General features: G+C 45.0%; 1 protein-coding gene and 1 long non-coding RNA gene across 2 annotated transcripts in view; one reads left to right on the top strand and one right to left on the bottom strand.

The window, feature by feature from the left end:
• The window catches only part of LOC128798294 (autism susceptibility gene 2 protein-like), a 358,592-nt gene extending 353,959 nt beyond the window's left edge, over positions 1 to 4,633 (bottom strand). Inside the window, exon 1 of the mRNA XM_053961637.1 lies at positions 4,286 to 4,633. Within this exon, the coding sequence (XP_053817612.1) occupies positions 4,286 to 4,576 (291 nt within the window). The 5' untranslated portion in view covers positions 4,577 to 4,633. The remainder of the gene's footprint in view (positions 1 to 4,285) is intronic.
• Positions 4,634 to 5,821: 1,188 nt separating this feature from the next.
• Positions 5,822 to 7,945, top strand: LOC128798160 (uncharacterized). Its single transcript, XR_008434339.1, has 2 exons — positions 5,822 to 6,411; positions 6,601 to 7,945. It is a non-coding gene; the product is annotated as an uncharacterized LOC128798160 (long non-coding RNA).
• The last annotated feature ends 13,175 nt before the right edge of the window (positions 7,946 to 21,120 follow it).

Raw genomic sequence — 21,120 nt, forward strand, 5'->3', positions numbered from 1 at the left:
GTGCACACCGACACACAACTGAGACCACAGGACCTTCAAAACCTTCCTGCTACTTGCACATTTTGTTTCTGTAGTGTCTCTGTTTTAAAGTCCAGATCAGCTGTTAAGCTTTACTCCATCTAGTCTCATACTACCTGTGCAATTTGTAGAAGTGCTGCAGCTAACATCTGCCTAAACCACACAAACACCATGGAACAATTGCTGAAAAATTATTTACACTAGGTGGATGGAATCATCTGACACAGAATTTGAAGCTCATTAAACAGCTCCTTGACAAATATTTGTCAGCATTTCTCATTTGTAATTAATTATATTGGGCTTTACCTGACGATAATTTAGCATGGTCTCAAAACAGACTAATGCCTGTGTGCTGAACAGAAATTAGCTCAGCAAATGCACACTGAGAAATTGTGACAGTTTTATGAAACAAGAATCTCCATTTAAATGCGAGTCCCCCGCTTCCCACCCCACTTCTATCTGTGCTTTATAAATATCTGTGTCCCATTTCAGGCTTGTCAGATGAGCTGCCTGAGTTGAAGCTAAACAAACATCCGCAGAAAAAACTCATTACCTTACTCAGTGTTCAGAAAACCTGAAACCAACTGCTTACTCCATAGGGATGGTCAGAGCTGACTCAGGAAACATAAAGTACTTCCCAGGCTTTAAGCCATCTTAACATTCAGGTCAGATTTCCTTTCTCATCGCAGCAAACCATCTTCACCACGGCACGTCAACAGCCATGTCACGTCAGTCTCCTGCCCAGACACCTCTGCACCAGGGGGTAGGAGGGAGACAAACATCTTCCTGAAATCTCACCTCACCAGAGAGCTCTGCAGAAGCCTCCTTGCCAGCACTGCCAGAGCACATCATGGAGAAAGTCACTCCTACGGATTGATTTATCACATTCTGAGAAATGACCTTTCCCTGTCAAACTGGTGTCTAAAATGCCCACCTGGGTTTGGAGAACCTCATGCTATTATTGCTGGTAACAAGCACACCAGCAGTACAGCACAGGCTACTCCAAGCTGGGAAAAGCCCCTGGTCACACTAACACAGGTACAGAGTGTCTGTGCCCTCCTGCTTTTCCAAGCTGGCACATTTGGGGAGCTCAGGGCAGCAATGTGTGAGCAACTGCTCTGGAGTGAGCCACAGAGCTGCTGTCAGTCCCAGCAAGGCCACTCATGGGAGAAAAATTGTAGGACCACATCTCAGCCACTTTACTACGGAGTATGGGCTGGTTTCTGAAGGTCAAGGTTCCAAAATGCTCCCCAGTGTAGGAGACAGGCCCCTATTGCACAGAGCTACGTTGAAGTCTTTTGCAAGGCCAGGCAAGGATCAGTCTGGCCACATCTGCAATGACACTGGAATTGCTCAACTGTCACACCAAGAAGGAAAAAATCCACAGTGAGATCCCACTGTCTTCTTTTAACTCCCTCTTCCTGTGTATTCCCCACACAAACATTAGAGACATCAAGGTACGGGGTGCCGTAACTGCAGAGACAGATAACCAGAAGCAGATGGCCTCTATTTCAACACCAAACAATTTACACTTGAGAAGTATGACAAGGCTACTGACACCTGGACAGAAAAGCAGTTCCCAGAGTGGGAGCTGGTTAAACTTTTGCTTCAAGGGATGGGAACTTTTATCAACATAAGCATAACAGATTGGATGGCTCCTCCTGAAGTTACAGTGGTATGGGATCTGCGTTCTTGTGCAGTACCTGTGTCCCTTTGCCATCCACAAGCTTCACACAACCTGGTATTTTGCACAGGTCGGGCTTTTTCAGTCACCCCAACAAAAAGCGAAAGCATTTAGTAAAGGACAGCTGAACTCAAGCTGTGTGGAAGTTCTTGCTCCTTTTTTTGCAACTTGATACATAAGAAGGTCCTGGGTGACACCTCACACCCAGCCAACCCACACCCCTGCAGCTGCAAGGTTGTCCCCAGAGGCAGAGAGCTCAGCCTTGTCCCTCCTTGTCCCTCCAAAGTGACTGTCCCCTCCTGTGTGAGCCACCATCCACCCATGTCCCCCCTTCTGAACCGTGGGCTTAGATCCTCCAGTGGGTGAAATGTTCTGCACATTCCCCCTCACAGTTCTTCACACCAAGCAGACAAAACACTGTCTCTGCACCCTTTCAGCTGCACTAAGCCCAAGAAAAGGCTGAAGTTCAAGCAAGAGTCATGGGCTCAGAAAGTCTTGTCCACATCCTGGGCATGAGTGTCTTCTGGAACCTGGGGACAATCTCCATAGCCTCCAACGAGCTGGGGGCAGACCCACAGCAGGAGGTGTATGAATACCAGGACACCTCTCCATAGCACCCAAAGCTTCTTGACTCAACTCAAACACATTAACACCTAAACTTCTCACCGAGGCTGGAGTATCTCACTCCACCAGCCACTCACAACCTCCTCAGCAACACCAGAATTACAATAAAAACTTCAGGCTGCTGCATGCAACACACAGAGCAATTTCTGCCACACTGGGGCTGTGCCTTAGACACCTTCATCTCCCTCTGATCTTCAGAAACAAGTTTCTCAACGTACACACGGAGCTGCAGGAAAAAGCACCTAACAACGATTTTGTGACATTATTCCTTAACACAGCATGAAATCGTTAGGTCAAAACGTGCCACCTATCACATGAACATTAAAAGTATGTCAAGTCTCAGTGTGCAAGCTATTGTTTTATCTGAACGTGCTATTAACTGGCAGAACTGGGTAATGTATCTGTGCTCCTTTTTAGTGATACAGGATTATGAGAGGATGCAAGTAGTAGCCATGCTTGGCTTGGCAAAGAGAGCACAGCAATTATTTTCGAGTAGAAAATAAACAAATAAGAAGTGAAAAATAATAAAGACATTTTCTAAAATGCCATACCAAGTTCTAAACTTGCTCTTCACTTCCTCTCCAAAAACGACTACAGCCAAATTCCTGAATCCTTATTCCCATAAAAATGCTTAATGACACAAACTAGGGCTTTGTTTGAGGAAAACCAGAATTTTGTCTGAAACAGAAGCATACAAATTTCTCTCCTGCCGACAAACACGTATTCACACTTTTGGTCTCTGGTTTGAGCAGGGCACTTGCAGATGGGCTCACCAGGTGAGAAATGGTGGATAAATTGAATCTGGACATTACCTCAGCATTTGTTCCTTATTGCTTACATGAGTCTAACACCAACCATGCGGAGGTTTGTTGGAGTGAACAAATCCTCCCTTAATTACACCAGAGTAAGTTCTGTTGGAGGTATAGTGTGGATGGATACAGGTGTAACCAAGGACAAAATCTGGCTACAAAACAAGAAACAAAACAAACAAAAAAAATACCCTGAAAATCCACTAAGTATTCATGGCTAAATATTTAAACATCTTAAAAGCTACACAGATTTCTGGGCTTTTTTTTTTTTGTTAACAAATCAGCTTCACCTCCAACATTTATTTTGACAGTTCATCATCGTTCCAGTTGTGCCTCCAGTGCACGTAAACCCAAATAAACCTGCTTTTCACCACAGCAAACTTCTCCTGATCAGAACTTAACAAACAACAAAGCCCTTCAAACACACAGGCAGGAGGTCCCCTTCCACGGCAGCATCACCACCACGACCCTGGCTGGGCTGACAGCGGTTCCACGCTCGCGAGTGGGCGGGCGGAGGGAACACGGAGAGGCGAGGCCGGGCCGGGCGGAGGGAAGCGAAGCCCCGCGGGGCTTCCCGGGCGTCGCTTCCCTCCGCCCGGCCCGGGCTCTCGCAGCCCCTTCGCTGGCGCCGGGGGATGACTAGAGCCGCCCGCCGCGGGGCCCACTCGTGACACGCCGGCAGGGAGCGCGGCAGGCCGGGCGCCCCCCGCCCGCAGCGGCGCCGCGAGCGCCCCGAGAAACACGCGCGGCCGCCGGCGCCGCGGACACGAGTGGGCGGCCCCGCCGGGCCACGGCGGCGCGAGAAAAGTTTGATCCGTGGGAGGGGAGGGAAGGGGAGGGGAAGCGCCGCCGGGGGACCGCGCACAACTCCCCGCTCCCCGCGCGGGGGGATGGCCCCGGCCCCGCCGCCCGCCGGCAGCGGCGCGCCGGGCTGCAGGTGTCGGCGGCAGGAGGGAGAAGGGAGGGCAGCGGGGCACCCCGGGGACGGGGAGGGGGCGGCGGGACCGCCCCCGCGGGCACCCCCGGCGGGCCGGCCCCGGGACCGGGGTCAGCGGCGGGGGGGGGGGGGGGGTGTCCGGGGGGCGCCGCGGGGGCTCCCCCGCCGCTGCCCCCACACAATGAGGCGCACACAAAGCGCCGCCGCTCCTACCTCCAGCGCCTCGAAAGTGACGAAGCTGGACATCGCGAAACCGTCGATAATGTCCTCTTCGGCCGAGGAGGACTCCCGCCGCTTCCTCCGGGGGGGCCGCGGCCGGGACGGCGGCGGGGGCCCATTGTCTTCCTTCTCCGAGCCCGAGGAGGAGAGCGCGGCGGCCCCGGGGCCGGCGGCCCCGCCGGCGGCACAGCCGCGCCGCCCGCCTTTGGCTCGCCGCTCCCGGTCGCGCTGGGACCGCGATCGCCGCTTCTTCCGAAGCCCGTTGCATCGCGCCGGGCCATCCATGTCTCTCGCCGGCTCTCCCTCTCGCTCTCGTCCCCCCCCGCCCCACCGCAGCCACAAATCCGGCTCCCCCGGCGGAATAACGGGGGAGGGAGGGAGGGAGAGAGGGAAGGAGAAAGGGAGGGAGGAGAGGACAGCAAGGGGGTGGGGGGGATGAAAGAATCCGAGTGCGGTTCCACCACCACCAGCAGCAAGCACCAAATGTAAGAGATTCCTATAAGCGAGCCAAGGAAAGTAATGGCTGATCTCAGGTCGCCTTTGTAAAAAAAAAAAAAAAAAAAAAAAAAAAAAGCCACGGAGAGAAAGGAAAAAAAAAAAAAAAAAGCCTCACCAAGCAGGCAATAAATCAGAATAGCGGAATGCTTTGATCAAGGGGCTGGGAGGGCGAGGATCTTCGAAAGAGAGGAAAAAAGGTTGAGAAGAAGGGGGGAAAAAATAAAGAAAGGAGACCCGCTGGAAGGAGGGAGCTGAGAGTATTTCCTTGCACAAAATTTATTTTCTTTCTTCCTTTCTTCCCCAACTAAAAGAAGTTCCGGGGGGGGGGAAAATATATATGTAGATGTACAGAACTCCCTTTCTGTCTGCGTGTGTGTGTGTGTGTGTGTGTGTGTGCAGGGAAGGGTGCAGCCTTCCCCTCCCCACCAACACGCACTCCTCTCCCCCTCCTCCTTTATCTCCCCGGATCAAACACAATAATAATAATAACGATGCATCCAGATGCAATTTTCTCAGGCACCGACCAGGGATGGACTCGGGAGTGGAGATCAGATCCCAGCCCGGCCCCTCCGAAAACAAAACCAAACAATACAAAGAAGAAAAAAAAAAGGAAAAAGAGAAAAAGGGGAGGAAAAGAGAGCCCCAAAACACGCCCACCCACCCCAGCTATTAATACGGATCAATCATGGCAAATTCATCGTATTAATTGTGGCGGGGGGGGGGGGGGGGGGGGGGGTGTGCTGGTGCTGGTGACAATAGATCCGAGCGGAGGGGAGGCGGCCCCCGGGAGCGGCGGCGGCCACAAGAGCCCGGCTGGTGGCCGGGGGCGCGGCGCTGCGGGCTCGGTGCCGCCGGGCGGTGCCGGGGCCGGTGCCGGTGCCGGGGGGCGCCCGCCGAGCCCCGCGCGGGGCGGTCGCGGTGTCGCCCCCAGCGGCCGCGCGGCCCCGCGCCGCTCACGTGACCGCCGCCCCGCCCGCGCCCCGCCCGGCGGCGCGCGAAATGCGGCGCCCCCGCCGCGCGAAATAAGTCTCGGGCATGCGCGGGGGGCCTGCGCGGTGGGGCGGGCGGCACGCGCTGTGACACCCCCTCACAGCGCCCCTCACAGCGCCCCTCACAGCCCGGCCCCGGCCCTCGCCCTCGAGCCGCGCAGGGATGGCCTCACGGGAACAGGCGTGGAGGGCGCGGAGTCTCCCTCTCTGGAGTCATTCCAAAGCCACCCGGACGCCTCCCTGGGTCACCTGCTCCGGGTGGCCCTGCCGTGGCAGGGGGTTGGACTGGATGATCTCCAGGCGTCCCTTCCAGCCCCTCTATTCTCTGGTTCCGCGGTTCTGTGTCCAGCCCTTGTCCCCCCTGCCCGGTCTCCTTCCCTCACAGCCCGGGGCTGCCTCAGGTGCTCGTCCCTCACGGCCTCGGCTGCTGCCGGGCGCTGCCCCGGCCCAGCCTTGTGGTGGGTTGTGCTCCTGCTGTCCCTGAGGGGAGCCCGCACCCCTCTGCCCCGGGATGGCGGCTGTGGCCAGGGTGACCCTCCGACATGACTGGCGCAGATGTTGAGGCTGCGGGCAGAACAACTTGTGGCCGCCCACCTGCAGCTCACCTGTCCTTGGATCTGCCCTTCCCACGCTGTGAGTGGCCTTCCGCCTGTGTCAGCCCCATCTTCGTTGTCTCCCCTCTTCGTGTTCCCACCTCCATCGTATAAGGGCATATTGCCCGTGTCACCTCAGCACCAAGAGGGCTGTGGAAAGAACAAATTCACTTTTTAAACTGGTTCTTATGGTAACTCTTCTCACCTGGTGCTTCTCTCTCCTGTCCAGGGGAACCTGCTGAGGGAATAGGCATGGAAGGAGAAGGGCGTGTGGAGCTGTTTGGTCTGACTTTGGGGAGAAGGCATTAGGAGCAGAACCCTGGGGGAATCGGGACATTTGCTAGGAAGAGAGAAGGAGAGAGGAAGAGCATGGAACAAGATGGAGAAGAAACCCCTGTGAAATCTCAATGTTCAGAATGGAGAAGAGGGGCTCTGGAAGCACAGCACTGGTTTTCTTCCATCTACCGGGTGATCGTGCTGTTCTATAGTTTGAAATATATTGGGGGAGATTGGAAGGGCAGGTAGAAAAAGAAAAATCATTTAATACTCCTCCACAAAGAACCTTCTGTACGAGAACCAAGTCTGTCTCCAGTAGCTGCTAATCATTCCTCCACTGAGATGCCCAGTAAGGGGAACACACGCAGGCTGAGTGTATTTTTCCAGTATTCTCCCTCTGGGCTGCTCTGACTCTCAGGGGATGAGGCTCTGCTTGACTGTATAATACCTTGTTTACTCTGTACCCTTAGGCCACCAATGGAGTAATTTTTTTAGTATGTTTTCTATGAATATTGAGTATGTGAAATAGTGGGAATCTGATACGCCCTCTGTATGCAGAAGGCAAGTGACACCTTTGCCACCTCTGCATCTCACATCTCCCGGACAGCACACAGTGACTTTTAGGCTGGTGTGAGCCAGAGGAGGAGGAAGCACAAAGCTGTCAGTAACCCGAGAGTGTGAGAGCGTGTACCTCACAGAAGGCCACGCTGCCCATTGCAGAGGCACATGGCTAGTTTTTAAATATTCTCAGATATCAACCTAGAGACCATCTCCTAATCTGACCTTAGATCTCACTGTTCAGATTTTTTTTTGCTGTTTAACAAATGCATTTCTCTATCTTACTTTGGGTTCTTTTGTCTCATAGCTGCCTGCCAGTTCTATACAATTTGACTATACGGAAGCTGCAGTTGTATTGCTGAAGTGTTACAATTTCTGTGTACAGCAAGCTCAAATATTACAAGATCTCAGTCTTCTGAAAAATATTAAGCTGTGCTGTGTCAAACAACTGTTACTTGTTGGATTTTTTTGAAAATAACTGTGTAATTTTCAGGGCAAAGAAATTGATTATAGTTTCCTGCATATCCATCACCATTAAAGTGACTTAAGAGATCTGTAGTCAGATACATTTCTGTAGACATTCATTGCATGGCTGAAAGTCTGCTCAGTCTGTTTTCTTCTTGAATGCACGTATGTGGATAACAGACATGATACGTGATTCATTTTGCATTCTTTGCAGAAACAAATCCCCAGACTTGCATGTCTACGGAAAAAAATAAGATTAAAACCCATCCAACTCATCCTCCATTGCAAAACATTTTTGTTCTGTGTAATACTTATGGCAAGCATAGAAACCACAGGTCACCTTCTTGGGTACAATACAGGTGAATTACCACTTTTCTGGGTCTGATCCAGCAGGAGCATTTCCACGAACCCTAATTGATTAGGGAGTACCAGACAGATCCTCAGGAAGTTCTTTCTCCAGTGCGCTCTTGCCTCCAGCTGAGTATTTCAAGTCATCTTAGCAGAAAGAATACCACAAGCCTCCACGCACATTTGTTCTTAGGCTGCCTGTTAGCTTTCCTCTAGAAATACATCTTGCCTGGCATCTGGTGTGAGAAAACAGCACGCTTTTTCCCTTTTTTTTTTTTTTTTTTTTTTTTCCTTAGGTTCTGGTACCTTGCTGAGTCACTGTTTTTGAGGTTAATGACTAGTGTACTCAACTGGATGCTCAGTAATTAACACCCACGGAAAGGGTACTTCTCCAGCATGTAATAACAGACCTATAATCTTCTGATTTGAGACAGATATCAAAAGCTTTCTCTTCCTAAATAACGAAGACAGAAAGGCTAACACAGACCAAAAGCAACAATTGCAATTTCCATGTCACCATTAGACATTGGAACAAAATAAAATTTGCAACTGTAAAAACACTAGAAGCCTGGCATACCTAAATGGAAAGGATATTTTGAACTAACTTGAATATCAGCAGATAATTCATTGCTTGAGGAAAAGGCAAGAACCTTGCTTCTAGCAAGAGTAACTTGCACTGTGCTTTGGCATTAAGCTCCAAAGACAGAATTTTTAAGTTCAGTCCACATAGGAATCTCAGCAGAGGCAAATGTACCTTTCTGAGGTTATCATCCTTTTAGGAGATGGGTAGTTTGAAATAGCAGAGTGTCTGTCTTACAGACTATTATTTTTGTAGAAGGAGTTTGATCTGGGATCACAAAAAACCAAGAGAAATGGAGAAAAGAGCCTTTTTGTTATTGTTACCACCCCACTCATACAGTGCATTTATAAGAATAGCAAATGATGAGAACCAAAACTCTAATACAAAATAAATGCCAGGGTGATTGTGTGGATGGCAGAGGAATTTAAAACAGTTCCATAAAACTAAACCAATTTTATCCGAATTGTATTGCTAATCAGAGAGGATTGTCTGGCTTCATAGCTAAGGGCTGCACCTGTTGTTTTAAAAGGTGTTTTCCTAGAAGGAGGTTGGAAACAGAAACAGTTATGGAAGAAGGAGCATCCAAAGTGAACCAACAAGGAAGAATAGAAACCTATGGCCTTTAAAAAACCCAGATAGCTCAAGACTAAAGATAAAGGCAGTACTAAAAGTAGTTAGTTGAAACCCAGGGGCAGGCAGGTTTCCAGAACAACCTCTAAAGAAAATACTCAGAGAAGAGACAATTGTTCCTTTCACAAATGAAGGAACTAACCCAGTCAGTGGAACTCACTGCCACAAGGCAGCTCTGAGGTCCAGAATAATGAGAACTCTCCAAGTAACCAGAATATTGGTTACAGAGTGGGTGAGGGGGATGTACATTTGAATGCCTTACAACCTAAAACAGTTTCTAAAACAAAGCAGGAGACAGGAGATTGAACTGATGGATCATCAGCCTGATCCAATCTGCCGGATCAGGGCTGGCACACATCTGAACCTGTGTTCACTTCTCTGTGAAGTGTGTTTTAGTTCCTGTGTTTGGAGCAATCTATCCTCACTGGTACCAGGAGATCAAGGGGCACATGAAAAAGTTCGTATATTAACTGGTCCTGAAAAAGTTGAAGTTCGGATTTTTGTAGCTGGTAGAAATAATTGTGTAATGGGCAGCTATTTCTTAAAAATAGCTTAGAGTTCAGGAAATCTGGGAACTGGGGGGGGGGGGGGAAAGAAAAAGCTGGATGGCATCAGTGGAAGTACAGGTTTCCCCAGAAAAGATGAAAAACTAATTCATCTATATTTCTTGTTTCTCTAGTTGGTTATAATACAACTCTGAAGTATCTATGACTAATTTTATCAGGAAAAAAAAAAAAAAAGAAAAATCAGACCATGCAGTGGATAAGAACTTCAGAGTCTTGATTTATTCATTCTTGTGGATCTACAGTAATTTACAGCAGGGAAAAATGTGGTCCCTGGAGAATAGGTCAGTCATGAGCAATAAAGCTGTGTATGTTTATCATGTATGGCCAGATAAACTCAAGAATTTTTGGATCCTGCTGATTCCTTGGGATTTCTTAATAAATACCCTAAGCTGACTAAACCTGTGTTTCTAATTGCCTGGGATTCCTTATCCCACAGCCTGAACATTGGTGAATGACAGCATTCATAATACAGAGTAAAGCAGGTGTCCCTGGGTTTCAGGAAGCTCCATTTGAAAACGTGATTCCAAGTTCTGTGGATAGAAAAAAATACTGTATTGATTGTGAAACTGTAAAGGATGGTGATGAATGGCAAGATCAGAGTTTGTGTCATTGTGGGTGGAGTATTCTGAAGGGTTTGATGCTGCAGCCCTGTTTTACTGAATATCTAATATCCAAAATATCAAATAAATAGTACATTAATGAAATTTGGAGACCACGCTGGATTTGGAACAACCATGAATATTCACATTGGTGGAGGAACAAATAGAAGATTTTCACCAAGAACAAGATGAAAAAAAAAAAAAAATCATAGAATAGAATCACAAAATCATTAACATTATAAAAGATCTCCAAGATCCCTGGGTCCAACCTTACATCAATCACTGCCTTGTCAACCAGACCAGAGCACTGAGCAGCACATTCAGTTGTTCCTTCAACACCTCCAGGGATAGTGAAGCCACCACCCTGCTGGGCAGCCCTTCCCAATGCCTGACCACCCTTTCTGAGAACTTATTCCTGAGAAAGGTAGTTAATTATATTCATTGTGGAAACAAAGCACCAACTGCAAATTACAGTTCTTCAGTTAGCATCCTATGAAGTGGACTGATCTTCTAGGGTGAAATTCTGACCTCAGTTACACGTAAATGAGAAAACTATTATTTTCTTCAGGAAATTCAGATGGGCTTACAATTTCATGAAGGGATTTTTTTTTAATGTGACTTAGAGATTTAGGACCTGCCCTTTGGTCCCTTCAAAAATTGTTCACCAAAGCATATTGCTAAATAGGTAGCATGTCTCTGCCCTGAAAATTGGTCAGCTTTTATTACCAGAAAACACCAAGTGTTTATAATTTAGTGATGCTGAGTTCAGATTGCAGTATTGCATGCTGTACCAGTTCTGCTGATATGTCACAGGAAACAACCAGTTTACATCTTTCCTTCTCTCCCACCTTCACCAAAAAGCATGTAAAAGAAACACAAGAATGTGTTTGTTCCACCATTTAAAATCAATGTTTATGAGAAACTATGTTTTGGCCCAACACAGGTTATGATATGGAGAGAACTACAGGAAATTTAATAGCCTGGGTTATCCAGAAGGTCAGACTACCTGATCCTGGTATTTTCTGGTCTTTTAAGCCTACGAATAAATTAGAAACCTGATCTTTGAAAGTTTTAATTTCAGAGCAGTCTTTGTGAAAAGGGGTGGAGTAAAAGCCCTAATGAATTACATCCTCCTCCAACATTCATTTTTCTCCCTGAGAAACGGTTTCTTTTGAAAAACAGGGTTTAGGTCCCCATCTTCTAAATTACAAAAAAATTATATCTCTTTATGTCTTACACTGTACTGTGTGCCAGCACAGCAATTATTAAAGCATTTTTATTGATATTACACAGCTCTCTATGAAATGTGAATTAAATTTATCATGAAAATTGATTTTTAATGACAACTCAAGTTTACATTTCTGAAGTTCATACTTTTCCACTATTTTTCGTTTGCACTAGAGTAGTACAGCTACAATACCTTTATTTGTCAGAAATTGATTAGGAAATATCCTGTAGTTTACTCACATTTATCAGTGTGATTCTGCTGATAAAAACAATGAAGTTTTCTGTTGGAGTTCATCTGCAAAGATCAGAAGTGAGCTAAGTGGTCCAAGTCTGCACACCCAAGTACCTGAAGTCCCTCACCTGCACTTAGGCATTTATAAGACTGTCTTGATTTTTAAAGCTGTTGAATGGGCTCAGCTTTCATTCTGGTTTTATGAGAATTATGGGACACCCATCCCTGGAATCAATCTGTCATCCTCTCCTCTTTTTCCTTCTATATTATCTTTCCTTATTACTAATGACATGCTGAATGTAACTTCTGGATTAGCAGCCTGAACATGGCCCTGGATGCTAACCCAGTTACACTGCAGGGAATGCTGCTTTTTAATCTTCCTGGTTCTTCAGCTGCTCCCGATGGAAAGGGAGAGAGAATTTTCTGGGATTGTTGTATTGGTGTGTTTTGATGAAAACAGTTGTCTGACACAGAACATGCAGGAGCAGAGTCTGGGCTCACAGCATGACTAGGTGTCCTCTGGCCTTAAGTAATCTCAGGACAGAAAAGTACAATGTGAAATCAAATGCAATTATTGACTACTCCAAACAACATTACACCAACTGAGCATCAAGTGTGCTTAGTGCTCAGGTAGCTTTCAGAAGGAAATTAGGGCTGTATGAATGTAAGTTACTGAGGATAAAACCCTCAGCTTGGCAAAAATGTCACTTGTGCATCTCCAGTATTGTTGTATTTCTCACTTACGCATCTCCATCGTATTTCTCTAAGACATATCAGTGCAGGAGTTGGGGGGAGGCTTGGCTTGTTTGCAAGGGGGCAGGATTATTGTTTGCTGTTAAAAATGATCCCAAGCAAACTTTTACAAGGTCTTCTGTGACTAATAAAACCTGAGTCTCTAAAATGTACTACAACTCAAGTTGTTGTTTAGAGATAATTCTCTTAGATCCAGATGCTTCCATCTGAAAGAGCCATGCAGAGAAAAGAAGAAGGGAGAAGTAAATTTGTTGGAAAGTCCCAGAAAGCAAAGGGAGAAGAAATATGCAATTTCTCTCATTTGAACACATCATGTGCTGAACTTGGGCACTGAGGAAGTCACCTGGCCAGTGTGCTTACCTGTGCTGAGATCTGGGAGGAGGATAGTCCTGTCCTGGCTGGGTGGGGTACTGACACATTGGAATCTCTTCTGGAAGGTGATCTCAGACACAGTAAGTCTATCTTGTTCTTGGTATAATCTCTGTAACAGTGAATACATGATCATAGGTGTGTGTGGAAGTGCCTAGGAAGAGCCTGTCTTTACAGGAGTGCCCTGAGATTCAGGCAGAGGATTTTGATCATCCTCAGCTAGTTTGGCATATTCTGTAGATATAAAGGGCAGTAAAGTCCTTTCCTCTGTGGAATATATTGTGTATTTCCAGGCATTTTTTCACCTCTTCCTACACTCAGACCCAAAGGCATGTTCATGAGCAAATGATGAGACAAGGGGTGGAGGCATTTTCTCACAGTCCTGCAAGATGCGGTATTGCTGCTGCTCCTACAATGATGCAGCATCTCCCTCCAGGGAGGAACGAACATATTTTCCTGCCCTCCCATCTCTTGGGTTTTTAATCTCATTTTTTCCAATCTTTATGCCCTTCTACCTGGGCTCTGTTGCATCTTGTTCATGACCACTCGACTTTGCACTTTGTTCTGGAGAAATGGAGATTTCAGCCATCTCTGGAAAAGCAAGTTTGTTTGTTTGTAAGCAATAAATCATGACTGGCAGCCTTGTGTCATGGGACACCAAATCCTTCTAACTATTCAAGATAACTGGAAATCTAAGGCACCTTTAAAAATCCCGGAATGGTTTGGGTTGGAAATGACCGTAAAACTTATCTTGTTCCACCCCCTGCCATAGGCAGGGACACCTTCCACTATCCCAGGCTGCTCCAAGCCCATCCACCTGGCCTTGGACACTGCCAGGGATCCAGGGGCAGCCACAGCTTCTCTGGGTAACCTGTGCCCAACCTACAGATCTGAAAATATTCTGCAGATAGTGTACAAGCAGCCTTGATATTTACAGAACTTCACTGATAATGTTTCATTGTTTGCTTGCCCAAATCTAAAATATCCCATCAGCAGACACTGTATATATTCTGTTCTGAGAAGGCAATCCCTTTTTATCTTCCATGAATTTGAAAATACACCATGCTCCTTGAACAGAAAATAAAAATAATAATGAGGCAGGCACAAGCAGTATAAATCAATATAGCACTATTGATGTCAACAGAGCTATGCAAATATATACTCACTGAGGATGACACATAAAATCAAGCCCTAACTTTATATGGAAAAAGATAGAAACTACAGCAGCAGTATTAAGTACAGTTTCCAGCTATGCTCAAAAATGGATTTTGGAATAAGTCATAGTTGTAATAAGTAATTTGAGAGGGTTGTGAATTCTTCTGTGAGCTTGTTGCGTCAGGAGACAGAAGAAAAATCAAAGCACAGGCTTGCAAGTAATATTCCCCCCGATATTAACAATAAAACTGTAACACTTCTTGGTTCTAAATAACAATTCTAACCAGGTTTTTCAGGTTGTTGTAAATTCTGCTGTGCCCCAAAGAGTCAGGGTTGCAAAGTGCCATAAGAGAAGCCACTACAGGTAAGTGATTTGCATCAGCATTGGTCAGCTTTAGAGTTTTACTGAAAACATCATTATTACAGAAATAATTTCTGGCTGCAATGAGCATTGTGGTCATACTGCAGGGGAAGTTCCCAGTGAGGGGATAAAGATCCTAAAGACTAAACACCAAACATACCAGTGTCATTAGTGCATTGCTACTCTTCTTAGCAGAAGATGTTGGATTCACACAAAGCTGTGGTGGTGACAGAACAATAAATCTTTTCATTAAGCTGCCAGTCCAACACTAGTTTACCAGCACAAGACTTACCATATGTGTGAAGCCACTCTGTGATCTGATGAGCTCCTCCTAACTCTGAGGTTCTCTACTGTCAGAACTGACCACAGAAATGAGTAAACAAAGGGTAAATAAAGCAAAGAACACAAGAAAGATTAGTTAATAAATCAACATCTTAGAAATTAATGCATGCACCTACCCCAGAAGTTCATGTAACAAAACTTGTATGAGTTAAATATTCACCTAGTATTCATTTCACAGATGGAATTACACCTCATGCACATTAACAGAGATAATTACTGCAACACTAAGATCAGCTTGGCTCCTGTATCCTGAAAAGAACAAAAAAGAAAAAAAAAATCATTGCTGCAGCAAATTGTAGAAGTGTTAAAAGGCTCAAAAGGGTGTTCAACTAGTAGAGAATTTTAAGTAAAGCTAATAAAACATGGCCACTTCATTATTCATTCATGAGAAAAGGCTGAGTTCAGACACTGTGTTTCAGTGGAGAAGCTGCTCTATAATATTCTGTCTCTTGTTCATCATTCCCAGAATCTCCATACACATCTTGTTTGTGTAGCAATTCTTTCAGTGCACTGAAGATCAACCAGCCCAGGGAAGTCAAAGAAGAAATCCCCACTGTTTTAATAGACTTTAAATCCAGTCTTGATCACCATCTTCCTAATTCTGGGATGGAGCACTGCACAGCAAAGAACCTCATGCTGACAGCATTCTGCTTTCCAGGGAATAACCTCTCCCTTGTTTCCCTGAATACTTAGGAAAATCCTGGGTCTGCTCCTCATGGGTTCCGTTGCAAGATTCTCTTTGCCTTTAATTTGCAGCAGGACTGGAAGATCAGATGAAAAGACATATCAGGAGATTTATGATCCGTTTTCTGGCTCTGGTTCTGATACATGTTGTGAATAATGGTGTGCAAATTACTCCAGTCATTTGTTCTTCACTCAGATGGTCATGGAAACAGGGATGGAATTAATTTCCCTGTTTGCACAGTGCCTTGACACCACTCACAAGAGCACAGGTGAGCCAAGGCTGTGACTCTGAGGATAGGCTGCCTCAGGCATGGAGGGCTACACTGAGCAGAGGCTTCCAGAGTCAAACAATTTAGATACAATCTGTGGGAATTTTCATAGGCATCCAGATCCCCAAGACAAGTTTAAAATATCACCAGTCATAATCACTCCAGCATTTTGCCCCAATCATCTTCTCATGCATAGCCAGTTCACCACTTTCTCTTTGCATTCTTCCTGCCTCTTTTCAGGCAGAGCCCTTTGAGTGTAACCTCCTGTCATATGAGGAAAACACCAAATAGTTAAATAAACAAGGAGCATCAGGGTCCATTGAAGAAAGAGTTTGGTTGGGCAGAAACTAGTTTATAATTTTACTGATCTGATGCACCTTATTTTCATCTTCTTCTTTTACGGTCAGAGTGTTGTTGCCTTTTAAAATTCAATCCCTTGATTTGACATTTTCTTCTGTCCTCCATGCCACTTGCTAAAATTACTCTTTCACTTTCCAATGCAGCTTTTTTTTTTTTTCCTGGACTGAAATTTACTTGTAATTTCTCAGAAAAAAAAAATTCCTTGTTAAAAAACAAATGTCACGGATAATTGAAGGGGAAAGGGGAGGAAAACAGGAGAGGGAGGATTATTGCTTGTAAGGGCACAGTTGAGGTAATAAAGGAAAACTGCAAGTTCCAGCTGTAAGGGTTGCTCAGATGTCTCCAACACCAGACAGAGGGGATCATGACCCCCTTGAGGTGGATGTACTTGTGCAAGCAGTGGTTCTTGCTTGGGGATATTGCTTCTGTAGTCTGTCTCAAATCAAATAATAGCAGCAATAACTTAATCAAAAGCAAATATGGACCATTAGCTCGTGAAAGAATGGTATATAGACCTTTACAGCACACCTTAGAAAGTTACAGTAGTAGGTGGATCAAGGACCAGCCTTTGAAGGTCCCTTTCACAGAAGAGCTGTGTCCCAGCCCTGGGGCACCACAGAACCACAGAACAAATTAGGTTGGTAGAGACCTTTAAGATCATTCAGTCCAGCTGTTACACACTCACAGAATCATAGAACCCCAGAATGGCTTGGGTTGGAAAGGAACTTAAAGACCATCTTCTTCCACCCCCTGCCATGGACAGGGACACCTTCCACGGTCCCAGGCTGCTCCAACTGGCCTTGGACACTTGCAGGGATCCAGGGGCAGCCACAGCTGCTCTGGGCACCCTGTGCCAGGGCTTGCCCATCAACCAATGGCTGGTACTACATGCACTGAATTTCTCTGGGAACACCCCAGCAAACCAGAGTATGGAAATGCGAGACACACTTCCAGTAGGAAACACCATTTCTAACATCGTAACTTAACAGGGCTTTGTTATTTCAGCCACCTGCAAAATCAGAACATGACTCAGTAACCTGACAATGTTATCTTGTCAAGATCCCAATTTGTTGACTGTTGGAGGTTTTTTTTCTTCTGTTTTCTATCTGCTTTTGGTTTATCCTCAATTCTCTTTTTGTTTCCCTGTGTATTGATTTGCAATTTTCCTTTCTGCTTTTCACATTTCACACACTTAGATTGCAGAGATTTGGCTTCTTTTCTTCCTTCGCTGGTATTTAATACGTGCATTTGTCTCCATGCTTAAGCATGTGGAGTCTCAATATCTTATCAGCTTCTCAGAACTCCCACCAAGACTCTTCTTTTGTTTTTGCTTGGGTCACACTAATGGTGTTCTAGCAGCTAAATGTTGGGACCTCTTTTCAACTAAAATTAATCAAACAAAAAAGCAGAGTTACAGGGGTTCCTTTGATAACTCCTCTGGTCTTTAAGCAAGTTCACAGGCTCAGAGATTACAGCCATATTTATAGCACTGCTGAAGAAATGTTAGGGGTTTTAGCAGAAAGTCTTATTCCTTTATTTATTATTAATATATTAACATAAAGGGAAGTATAAATGCAGGAGTGTGAAATACGATTGTCACTGGGCTCAGCATTTCAAATGGATGCAATATTCATGGGCAACAGCTCAGAAAAGAGAGGGTGCAGCTGTCTCCAGGCCAAGGGTTTAACACAGAGCAGCTGGGCTTGCACAGGCCTTTCCATGCAGCAAACTTTGAGCTGCTCTCCAGATGCTTCATGAGCAATGTCAGCTTCTGGCACAGCATTTTTTGGGACTGTGGGACACTGCCCACCCTTCTGTGTCTGTCTTGCCCTCAGCCATGGGCATGAATTGCAGCCCAGAAGGGAAGGCATCACAGCCCCTCTGCATAGTGCCTCCCAAGGGGCTAAATGGTGTTTGTGGTGTCCTCCAGTGCAGCTTGTACCCAGCACCACAGCTGGAGGGGAAAATGTACCTCCTCTTCCACCCAGGATGGCAGTCAGGAAGCTGCTGTACGCTGTGAGGAATGTAGTACCAAGCATTTAAAACAAGGTTATGGTAAAAGCTAATCTACATCCATTTAACTTTGCTGCCATGAGAAATCCCATTTCATAGAATCCCAGACTGGTTTGATTGGGAGGGACCTTAAAGATCATCCCACTCCACCCCTTGCCATGGGTAGGGACACCTTCCACTAGGAACTTATGCTCCAAACCCTGTCCAACTTATCCTTAAACACTTCCAGGGATTTCAGTATTTGAATCTATGTGATTAATCTGAAGCAAAATTTTCAGTGTGCAAATTGGCATGGGCTGGACCTACAGTCCAGGCTGAATTATTGGAGGTGTTCAAGAAACAATGGGATGTTTCTTTTTCAATTGGAATAACTGGATGTAGCACTCAGTGCTCTGGTCTGGTTGACAAGGTGGAGATTGGTCAAAGGCTGGACTTAATGACCCTTGGAGGTCTTTTCCAATCCAAATGAGTCTGTGCTTCTATGATTCTATGATCCCCTCACTGCAGTAAGAAGAAGTCCATCAGAAAGACTGATGCTTTCTTTGCTTAAAGACTGTGAGTGGCTGAGGTATCTCTTAGATTGCCGTGACCTCAGGAGAAGCATGAGTTTTATCCAGTCTTGTTTTGGTCCTTTTATAATCATAAGTTGTTACTTTTGTTCAACACCTTCATTTAGTCATTCTGATAGTTTCAACTAAAAATGAAACAGGCAGTTTCAATGAGATCTTGGCTTTGTAGACTAGGATATGATTGGCTCTTACCTCAAATATTTGTTGTCCAACTCCAGTATTTCTAGGATGACAGCAGCTGAAGACAAGTGGCTGTTCAGTAATCTCAGCTTTTAAATAATAATAGGAAAAAGACATTAGCCTTCAGCATTTTGAAAAATAGTTCTACAAGCCTCTCATATGTAGTATACGAATCACATCCTTTCACAATCAGTTGTTCAATAACATAGTTTTCATAAATCAGCCTGTAATTTTTCTGGTTGTTGCCTTGATTTTAGAAAATTTGGATTTCAGAGTTTTGAGCGTATGAAATATCTCTATCAGTAATTACTGAAAAACCATTTTTTTAAAGACTGATTTTTGAAATGGATATGAAATCAATTTACCTATGTCGAGTCTCAGAAAATTAATCCTTTGTTCACAGAGTTAGTAGAAAATTTGGGGAGGATTTGCTGTGCTCATCATACAAATGAGAGTTAATAGCTGTTTTAAGCACAGTGCAGAGCTGCAGAAGATCCTGAAGATCTGTATTACAAAGAGGTTTGGGTCAAACAACATGAATTATTATGTTAGGGTTTTTTTTTTTTTTTTCCTTTTTCATTATTCAAATCCTCTAGGCAGTATGAGATGCTGCATTTTGCCAGGAAGCTCTTTCAGAAACCCTTCAGCCATTGCTCTCCATGGAAGGAGCTGTTGTTTTCTAGGAGCAATTCTCCATCAGTGGGGTGTAAACACAGCTCCAGCTTTGGAAGATTGGCTACACTAAGATTGTGAATAACAAAGTTTTCACAAGAGAATTTATTGACTGATTAATCATTTTTTCCCCAGAGTAGAAAAGATTATTCTGCCCAATTTTATCTTGAAGAAAACCAGGAAATCTCTCTCATACAAATCTAGAACACCCCTTTTTGTCAGTGTGTGGGAGCACTGGGAACACTGCCACTGCCTCTGCAGTTCACAGTACTTCTGGAGAGCTTCAGCAGAGAAACTTTTTTCCTCCAAAGAGCTGGATTCTCCTGAGGAGACAAGCTGATCCTTCCAGAGCTTGGGAGTGATATAACAGTGGGAATAAATGAGCAAAAATGACAAACCTTGAAACAACCAAAATCTGGAGAAAGTCAAGACTGGACTTTTTTGTTGATGTCATAAGCAATAATGATGTAAAAATGAAGAGCCAGTGGCAATATAACAAGACCAAAAATAATCTCCAAGCACAATACTGTACATTTTAGACAATCAAAATTACAACCCATGGGAGTACAAGATTAATTAAACTGTGACAGAAGAGAGTATTTTCAAAATTGAGTGAGATTATATACTTTGAAGAATCCTGAATGATATAAATGACATCAAATTTGGGAATGCCAGCTCTTTCAGATTTATTGATCTGCAATGTCAATCTCTCTACTTGCTTTACTTAACTGGCCATGCTGTCTGCCTGTAGACAAAAAAAAAAAAAAAAAAAAAGAATAAGGCAAAAACCAAGTGGTTCATAAAGGATACCCAAGTTGAACAGGGCTGTGTTTTCTCCCCTTCTGCCCTTCCTCTGATATCCCTTCCCTCCCCCTCAAGCTCTGTTTCTCACTAGGGGTTGATGAAGGCCTGTCTGTGGTTTTTTTGTTTGTTTGTTTGTTTGTTTTTTTTGTTATTGTTACAGTTTTATTAGGAGTTCAGTTCCTCCAATATCAGAAATTCTGTGATAGCTGGAGAATAAGTTAAATGTGACCCTACATAAAATAAGAGACTTGAGTAACTACAATAGGAAGATATTTACAATCTGAGTGTGTAAAGCTTTGTGGTGATGTTTTTTGTTGACACTTAATTGCACTTCTGTGTCTGGACTCACATTTTCCTGTATTAAACTTCACCTAGCTTCTCCCTTCTGGACTGGAGGAGTTGGATAGTGCATTTCTTGAGATACCCCACTGAGGAATTAACATGTGAATGGTTTGACTGAATCACTGGAGCCCGGGGAAAAGTCTGGGGACAGAAATCCCAGATGATGGGACAAGGTGGGAGCTGTAATCACCCAGGCCTGCAGAAAAGTAACTGCAGAGACAACAGCAAGTCAGGGCAAATTGTCCTCACATCTCACCTGGAAGGTTTCACTCAATGAGTTTACTCTCAGCTCTCAGTAAGGATGCCGTAACACTTCTAGTAAAAACAGAACAGATCTTTACCTTTTAAAAAAGAGGTTCCCTCACCCATCTTTTCCTTCCATCACCCTTTAAAGA

Source organism: Vidua chalybeata, chromosome 20, assembly GCF_026979565.1.
Source record: "Vidua chalybeata isolate OUT-0048 chromosome 20, bVidCha1 merged haplotype, whole genome shotgun sequence".
In the NCBI taxonomy this organism is placed as follows: Eukaryota; Metazoa; Chordata; class Aves; order Passeriformes; family Viduidae; genus Vidua; species Vidua chalybeata.